General features: G+C 38.2%; 1 protein-coding gene across 1 annotated transcript; it reads right to left on the bottom strand.

Moving 5' to 3' along the window:
- Nucleotides 1-2,086: 2,086 nt before the first annotated feature.
- On the bottom strand, nucleotides 2,087-4,797 carry MSANTD4 (Myb/SANT DNA binding domain containing 4 with coiled-coils). The gene is made up of 2 exons (XM_009489677.2): nucleotides 4,325-4,797; nucleotides 2,087-2,662 (listed from the first exon to the last, which is right to left on the bottom strand). Exons 1-2 carry the CDS (start codon nucleotides 4,784-4,786, stop codon nucleotides 2,087-2,089), a joined length of 1,038 nt encoding a protein of 345 aa, XP_009487952.1. The 5' UTR covers nucleotides 4,787-4,797.
- Between the last annotated feature and the right edge of the window lie 4,903 nt (nucleotides 4,798-9,700).

The following is a 9,700-nucleotide window of genomic DNA, read 5'->3' as shown; positions in this document are numbered from 1 at the left end:
GTGGGAAGGACCCACATTGGAGAAGTTCATGGAGGACTGTCTCCCATGGGAGGGACCCCACGCTGGAGCTGGGGAAGAGCATGAGGAGTCCGCCCCTGAGGAGGAAGGAGCAGCAGAGACAACGTGTGATGAACTGACCACAACCCCCATTCCCTGTCCCCCTGTGCCACTTGGGGGGAGGGGGTAGAGAAAATTGGGAGTGAAGCTGAGCCCGGGAAGAAGGGAGGGGTGGGGGGAAAGTGTTTTAAGATTTGGGGTTTATTTCTCATTACTCTACTCTGATTTGATTGGTAATAAACTGATTTTCCCCAAGTTAAGTCTGTTTTGCCCATAATGGTAATTGGTGAATGTTCTCCTCCTGTCCTTATCCCAACCCATGAGCCTTTCATTATATTTTCTCTCCCCTGTCCAGCTGAGGAGGGGAGTGGTAGAGCGGCTTTGGTGGGCACCTGGCATCCAGCCAAGGTCAACCCACCACATTCAGGAAGAAGAATCTCAGATAAACTTCCCACTGGGGCATTTCTATCCAGCTGGTTTATGTCTCCTTCCTTTTCCCTTTCTCAAGTAAGTGCTCATTGGTTTAAGTCCTACTTTGAGATGTCTCATCTTTCCAATTTACTACACAGGGAATACAGGCACCTGTGACTTTGGGGTGCTGCAGTGTTGAGCATCCAGGTTTCTCTTCACATCCAGCCCTATTTCTCTATGAAGCAACAGTCTCAAGAGCAATTTTGGGTTGCAGTAGTCAAATTTATTTCCACTGTAGAAGCACACTTGTTTCCGTAATAAAAAAATAACATTTTCTTTGCAGAATAAAAGTAATCCTGTAGTGGTATAAATATAATTACTTGCACAAGAATCCATGTAAGTCACTCAACATATATTCAGATTTAGTATTCTCATAGTCTTAAGTTTCAAATGGAGTCAACAAAAGAGAGTTACTTGCAGAAAGGTGAGAAACGCAAAGTCTGGCTCAGTTGGCATTTAAACATATATGAAATAATAGAAAGCTTGTCTTTTTTTATTTTACATTGCTTATGAAAAATACTGACAGCCTTCAGCACTGACCATTTCTGTTTGTCTAATTAAAACACACTATATGGTGTCAGCCATTTTCTGGCTGCCTCACAGACATGACCTCAGTGCTGACCAGGCAGAACTAACATCAAGAGTGTTAGTGTTCAAGCTCAGCACTCCTTGGTCTGTGCTCAGCCTCTGTGTCTCCACTCCCATCACCAGCTATATCTTTCAAGGAACAACCCAGGTCTAGCAATTCACTTCAGGGGGTCATCACAGACTCATCAGACAGCATGCCTGATCAATCAGTAAGTCCCTATGCTATACTAAGACAGGTGCTATATTCCATATAGCATTATTAATGACCTGGTGCAACCAACAGTCCAGCTTATAGTAGGTATAGTTGATGTGCAACTTTATCTAGTATGAATACTTCATGCAAAAGGAGTAATACTATTTTCTACACTCTCATTCAGTTCAAGCCATGGAACAACAGTAAATACAACTGCACTGAATTTAACTTGTACTTTAACTTTTAGGTAATTCTTGAACTCTTTTTCCAGTTGTGGGGGTGGAAAAAAACAAAAAAGGGGAAATTAAGTTTAATGAATCAATTGCATCATGACTCCGTGTTATCGTGTTCTGTCTAACTTATACTTATTTACTGTGTGGGCTATCATCAGCACCATGCCCTCACAACATACGTCAATTTATTCTGATCCTTCCTTACTGATAGTACAGTGAAAAAAAGTACAGTGAAAAAAGTACAAGGTTCAGCCTTGATTCTTCTCACTGTGTCTACGAGAGGAGGACACTGAACTAACACAACACAATACTGAAGACAAGAGAACATAACACTTAGTTCTGATACATTGAAAAGCAATTTCACACATAAGCTCATTTATGTAGGCACACTGACATACTGAGCACCTTTTTTTTCAGTTTAACATCAACATTCAACTCTGAACAGAAGAATGTTAAGCCTCTAAGACAGTTTCAGTATTAAGAAAAGAACTACCTCTATTTTACAAACATCAAAACACTAATGTTAACACTTCAGTCAAGAAGTTCACTGCAAGTGACCCTCTCTCTGAATTCGAAGGCGCTCCTTCTCCACTTGCAAGCGTTCCTTCTCAATCTGCAGCTTCTCTGACTCAAACTTTAGGAACTGCAGCCTCTCCTTCTCTAACTGCAAACGTTCTTTTTCAAGCTTTAACTTTTCAGTTTCTAGATCCAGAGGCTGCATGATGGGTTTTTCTGTTTGGGCAAGGTCATTTTCCAGGGCAGGTTTTTCAGCATGCAGAGTCTCTAGCCTGAGTTTCTCCCATTCAATCTGAAGTCGCTCCTTCTCAATCTGAAGTCTCTCACGCTCCAAGTCAACATGTCGCAACCGTTCTTTTTCAATTTGCAGGCGCTCCTTCTCCACTTGCAATCTTTCTGCTTCAATGTCTAGTCGCTGCTTCTCCAGCTCTACCTTCTGCTTCTCCAGATTTATAAGCAAGTGAGAATCTTCATAGGCTAGCCTAGCTTGAGCAGAGCTTAGATTTCCAAACTCTTCAATGTGGGGGAAGTCTGGTAGGTCATTTTCCTTTTTCGAATCTGGCAAAACTGATGACAAAATTTCTTCTTCTTCCTCAATAGGAAACTGCAGAGAGGAATGCAATAGACAGGAATTACATTCCAGTCTTTATGCCGGAATAAATTTGTTACACACAACTTGACTGAAAAGAACATACTGTTTTTTTTAATCTTAAAAGCTATTCAGAACTGTTTAACTCACATGCTGTGAGACAACCATGTTAGAGCAAAAGACTGGTTTCTACCCTTACACAGGTATAGAAATACGCTTTATCTACCAATTAATATCTGGTAATGAAAAATGGAAAATCAGCTTGTCAGTGGGCATGCAAGAATGTACAGAAAATACTGCACAATAGATATTACAGAGCATTCAGAACCACTGATAGAAAACTGGATTTAAAAAAGCATATGTTGTTCTTACTTTTCATATAGCTCAGTGACATTTATGTAAGCCACTAGGAATTTGTTGTGACTAATTATTTATCGGAGCAGCTGGATCCATAGTCTATGTGGTATGTAAGCTAACCCAGCCTTCGCTAACTTGAGGATTCCATTTCTAAAAGACATTTAACACTGACATTTTTCACATGCTCCTACCCTTCAAACTGTGGTAAGTGGGTGAATAAACAGGACCTGTTTAACCAATTTTGTATTATCACATTTGCTGTAAAGCTATTTATGATGCAGATGACTAGGTGGTTAGGGCCATTGCTCTTTGTGGACTGTAATGACTTGTGCAGAATTATAGCCCTTACATGCCGCACATTCATAGTACAGGAGGGATAACTGTCTCCCACTAAGTATACTGCAAAAGAAAGGCAAACTGAGGAAGATAGGGGTTCAGAAAATCTTAAGACAATGAGAGCCACTGCCAGTCCTCTAGCATTTGAGCAGACAGACACTGTTCTTCAGCAGTTGTCAGACAGTAGTCTCACTACCATTTAACAGCCTATGCCGATTTTTTCCCAGCACACATCTCAACTGAGCTAAGACAGGAGTTGCTTTCCCCTCTCTCCTCTCCAAAAAAAACCACCAAACCAAAACTGAGTACCCCCTTTTCAAATGAGACCTACATAATTTGTACAGGTACAAGAAAACTATCCAAATACTCAACTTCACTCCAGCTGGCTGCCTACCCCAGGACAGTCACAGTACTACTAGGAGTAACAACCTGTCTACAGGATCCACAGCCGCTTGTCAAATTCACACTAAAATTCTGACAGAGAGGAATGGTTGACTGACTTATTCAAGTAATGTTTTCATCTCCTATGGGTTCATTTTAAGAAATGCAAACAGTATTCTGTTTCCTTCTGTACCTGCAGGTAACATATACTTTCACTTGTTAAAGAGGTGCATTTCTCTTCTCTGTTCATCCATCCAGACAGCCTAAGTATTAAAATAACCAGTTGCTTTCAAGAGCGCATTTTCATTCTACTGACTGAACTAATTCTTTTCTATGGCACATACAAATGGAAAATATACATCCAAATACATATTCAAAGTTGAGGGATATCAATTTAATAATCAACACCCAAGACTTACACACAATTGCAAGTTGCTAGATTTGAGTATCATGTCTCTGAAACATATTTGTTTCTACAGTTTCTTTAATTCACACATTCAGAAAAACCAGAAACAGATGCTATGAAGAAACACAGCAAAAAGCCTTATGCTGAAATGAAACAAAGGCCATATTGCATATAGCTAATGTATGTCAGTCACTCACTTCAAAATTCTGCGGATCCTCCTCTTCCTCTTCTACTTTGATTTCTGTTAAAGATCCACCAGCTTCTCTGAAGTCAGTGATATTTTGCCATTCAAAACTAGATTCAATTGCAAATCCCATTTTCTCATCCATGTCTTCATTGAGAGAGTCATCTAAATTGGATGAAGGAAGGTGAAACCCAGCACCTACTACTTTGATGTTTGCATTCAGACGTTTTCTCTTCATGAGTGCTCTCCAGTCAAGGTATCGCCTTTTCACTTCTGTCCCTGTTCTTTGCTCTCCTTCACCTACAGCATTTACACACTCTGCTATTTCCTCCCAAGCTTTCCGTTTCATCTCATTAATTGTTGTATTAAGCTGCTTTGAAAAGAGTACTTCTCTCCTTTTTCTGATTTCCTTAAGGAGAGTTTGAGTTTCCTGAACACTAAAATTGCTTTTTCTTTTTCTTTTTAATTGTTTCATTTTTTCCAGCTTTAACCTAATAATTTCACCACAGTAGACTACAGAGATGATCTGACACTAATCAGTTATTAATACGAATAAAATTTAAAAGCCAATGAAAGCAGAGCTCAGTTCTCGTGAAGTGAATTTTCTCTTCACTTTGTAGTATTTTCCTATTTGTCAGGCTTCCTAAGAGAAAAAGAGCAAACAACGTAAATCTCCAAGGTATACACTGTATATTTTCATTTAAAGAACTTGACTCCTAAGTCATCATTTAAGGAATGCCTATTTTGAACTGATTGTTCATTTGATAGAAGAAAACCATTTTGTTAAACTCTGAATATAAAGTAGCTATAGATACCTTCTCTAATCTCCTATGAATTATAAATCCATTAATATATCCATGTCACGAACCATTAAGGTTGAGTTGATATTTCCGTTACAAAAATACAGCCATTTTCCTTCAACTCTTAAGAGTTTTGACAGTCAGGATTTGCTCAAGGCTGAAATTTGACATACGCATTTCAGTTTGAATGCTAAACTATTTCCAAAAGAAGCTAAAATTGTGATATCATTACTTCAAAACCATGAAAAGTTTAGGGGACTGAAATTTCTGAGACACATTTTAAATGAGACACCATTTCCAGCCAAAAAAAAAAAAAGTAATATGAAAAGTTGACATTGTAGAGGCTCTTCTGACTTATCTTAATCACAAAAAAAGTACTGGAACAATTCTGCTGAATGTCAGAAAATAACTACTAGTTCTAGCAAGTGTCATGTATTAGAGATGTTCTACCAGGAAATACATTTAGGAATAAGTCATTACATGCCCATGGTCAAGCCCTCCTCTATCCTTCTCACACTGCAAAACACCTCACGTCAGATGCAATGACAGGTTGAAAGCATATCCAGTCCTCTACCCTCAGCGATAGCTGGTCCTGTGCCTGACACTGAAAGGACAGCTAAGCCCTGTAATACACCTGACAGATTGTGCGCAACTCTGGACAGAAAGTGGGAAGTTTAGGTGGGAGAAAAAGAGGGCAATTAACGCAGTGATAAATATGTCATACAACATATTAAGCCCCCCAAAAAATTTAAAGCAGAGACTGAGAATAAAAAAAGGTTCTTGGTCAGGCTGCTTGGTAATGGTCCAACTCAGGATTTTTTTTGAACTTTCTTTTGTACCACGTTCCCTGCCGCTTTAGGTAGCTTTAAAAGGCTTTAAACCAAGTAGGCCAACGATTCACTATACAGTACTTACAGTTTCAAGGTGTTATGTTTGTTCACTATTAATCTAGTATAGACTTTTTGTCCACCTGAAGCAAATGGCTCGCAGATTATATATTTGATTGCTACTGACTAATGGACTTAATCCTTAAATAACTCCTCCCGGCTATACAGGATTCTTAAATTACTACATATTTTTTTCTCCTGTTATTCTCCTAAACTTGTCAAAACATACACATCAGCACATTACATAAAAACTCTCCATTTGGGGGATAATGCACATAATAGTTTAGACATCGTTCTTTCCTATGCGCTACTGACTGTAAATAAGTGGTTCTCTTGCAAAGTTTTCCATATCAAGCACATTCTTTCATACCCAACACGTAAACATGCTGGCATCAAGTATTTTTTTAAAATGTTGCATTTAGGAAACCGGTTTACTACTTTTCCTTGTTAAAATATTGCCCTCACCATGAATCCATTTACTTCCAATAGTAAATTACTAGCTAACAAATATGCAAAACTGAGTCCTAAAAAGAAATAAAATGCTTAAAGCATGAGTGTGTGTCAGCATGGACCACTCTACAGTGCTCCCATGCAGTTACCCAGCACTTCAAACTCCTCAGACTCAAGTTGGAAGCTGCATGTTTCTGTTTAAGATGGGTGAAACTTCCTCCCCTTCTGAAAATAAAATACTAATTCATTTTGAGAAAAGGGAATTATTTTAAAAAATATAACCTACTGTTTTAATGTAGACCCTTAACTTGACATGACCAGTACTAAAAAAAAAAGAATGCTTCAGTTTAAAAAGTCAGATTTATACCACAACACAGCACTGCATCTGCTAGAATTACATAAAATTTTTCTGAGACCTTTTATCTGATCTTTAAGCATCTCCCTTAACCTTCGTTATTATAAGTTTACCACAAAAAGATACTTGGGCTTTCAAGGAAGCAGCATCATATTTACTTGTCTGGCAGTAAATCAATTTATTTGCTACTTGCTGTGCTTTTCAAACGCAAATTACAGTGTTAGTGCTTTTCCATTATTATGGCAACTGGATTTCTTGACCTATGTAAAAAATTCTAAGTTTATCTTGTGTGTTTGGTTGTTTTTTTTTTAAACTTTTAAAAAGTAATCAAGCAGGTAAATTCTTCAGAAAAGTCAGCTGCACACAGAACAAATGAATAATACTTTTAGAAGCTTCACTGTTAATAAGGCAATTATTCTGGACTGATGACTATATAGATTAAGCTGTGATTCCTGGTTACTGGGGAATGACCAAGTATTCATATCCTCACGCTGGCTTTAGAAACACACACATTTGCACTTACCTGTTTTCAGGACGGGGAGTGTGTGAGGCATCCATTTTGAGTTGGTCTTCCAAAAGGTAAAAAGAATTACATAGAGTTCTTATATACAACATAAATTTCACAAGAATTGTAGGATTTCTGACTTTTCACTACCAAGACACTGAACCTCTGTTTATAAGGTCACATTTACTTTTATTGAAATCAGCAGGATTTCACATTTGATTTTAAAGATGTACTTAAGTGAACATTCAAGTACCTTGCTAACTATGTAAAAATGGGTTACTTTCCAAAGTGCTTGCCGATTGGGTATGTAAAACTCTTGAAAGTACTAGTAGATACTTAATTGTCTCTTACAGTACCTAAATATCAGACTTTTACTGTATCACAGCCATTTTTGTCTCAAGATACACACTGGCTAAGTCCTTTACTTAGCCCCAGCTGAGATGAATAAGATTCTGGTCACTCCCCAGTAACAGGGAACCACAGGACTTTAGAGACTCATATGGCATCTCCATTTACCCTGGCCCTCCCTAAATTCCTCAGTGCTACCACAGCAGCATAAAGTGGGCACAATCACAGGAAAACAAAAAAAAAAATTGGGTTTTCAGTTTTCATCATTTTCTAAATATAATCCTACATGAATGTGGAAGACAGACAGCCAAGCTTTCATCTTAGCTCCAAAGAAGGCTGAGAGTTAACACACACAAATGTCACCTTAGCCTGTAGGTAGTCTCACTGCTCCTTGCGCAGGTGTTGTGCATCACTTCTCTGATCTCCCCAGCTAACTCCTTGTGAAGTGCTTAACCTTGGTTTTGGATTTTATGCCATAAACCAAGCACATAACCTTTAAGAATTATAACACTAACTTGGAAGCTACTGGTATCCAATTCCTTCATTATGTAAAGTTTTCTTTTAGACTTTTTTTTTTTTTTGCTAGAACACATCTGACACAAGCCCCTGAATTTCCCAGTAAAACAGCAGCAAAGCCTACCAATTTTAAAACTCGTAACTATTAACTTCCAATTGGTAAGGACACCTTACCTCTTCTAACTCTTTCCTTTTTGAAAGCACACTGCCTCATTAAAGACAGCTCCCTTCTTATTAATATAAATGGATGTCAATGAATTGTCTTAACAGTATATTGACTTCCAGAGTTAGATCAACTCCACTGTGGGACTGCTTACCTTTCTGATATATTAACAAAAAAGCATTATTATCTAACTAAAGCTGACATTTGGGATATTCTGACATTGCTAGATGGTCTTCAGGATATTACTTTTTAATGCAGAAAAGTGAACTGTTACATGCTCAAAGTATATAAGGGACAGGAATGGTAATAAGCTAGGATTTGTACACATTCTAGATAATTACAAGGAAAAAAAAACCCCAAACCTACCACCATTTTGAAAAGCATGATTTACAAAAGCATGACATAGACCATGTTTAAATTTTGCTTTGATATAAAGTGTAAAGCATAAAATGCATACATTTGGGAGAAAACTGTAGATAGACATTACAGTTTTTCCAAAATCAGAACCGTAACTGCTCTACATTTTAGTGTCTTTAGCAAAGGATTCCACAGCAAATAATATTTGCTGAATGCACCAACTGGGAAGATAGGTAGTTCACTCAGAAAAAGTATGTGGAGATAAGAGCAGAGGCGAAAAAAAATCTTTTGGTCAGATCAAGCCACCTACACCCCTATGTAAGTAAGAGAAGACATCTGCAAGAAAAAAAATTGCTTCTCAACTATACGACCAAAAGTACTTCTGGTACATGACCAAAGACATCAGTCGCTTGACAAGGAATAGCTGCAGTCTGGTCAAGCGACAGAAAGCCCTGGGAAATAACAGAGGATGCAAACAGCCCATTACGTGATCAGCCATGCATCCATCATATGGCATGGTGCTACCTGCTAATGCAAAATGCGTAGTTTTACAATTTGGGAAGAAATGCAAAGTGCTGGCTATAAAAAAAAAAAAAAAATCTGATCATATGATAACAGAAAGATTTCAATGGTCTTCCAGGAAAGATGGCAACATGGAGCTATGAGTTTGAGGTAGCCCTGTCAGGCCAGAAGCAGCCTGTGGTCAAGAAGGTCCTTGTCACTGGACTAAAGAAGCACAAACTATTCGTCACGGTTAAAACAAGTATTGCAAAACTAAACTGAACACTCCATAAGCACACAGAACACATATACATTGAATAACTTTGATGTACTTAGTAACAGAGGCATCCACATTCTGCCTCTGTGTCTGTGTGTCTCCTTTGCTCACACCTTATTGCATGAACACTTGCTGGACCGACAAAAAAACAACAAAAAAAACCAACCCTCAAAACAAGCAAGCAAGCAAAGAAACAAAAAAATCCACACATTCGCCAGAATTGAAGGATT

The sequence above is a fragment of the Pelecanus crispus genome, chromosome 1, assembly GCF_030463565.1.
Source record: "Pelecanus crispus isolate bPelCri1 chromosome 1, bPelCri1.pri, whole genome shotgun sequence".
Lineage (NCBI taxonomy): Eukaryota > Metazoa > Chordata > Aves > Pelecaniformes > Pelecanidae > Pelecanus > Pelecanus crispus.
The sequence above is the reverse complement of the archived record's forward strand: the minus strand, read 5'-3'. Positions and strand labels throughout refer to the sequence as shown.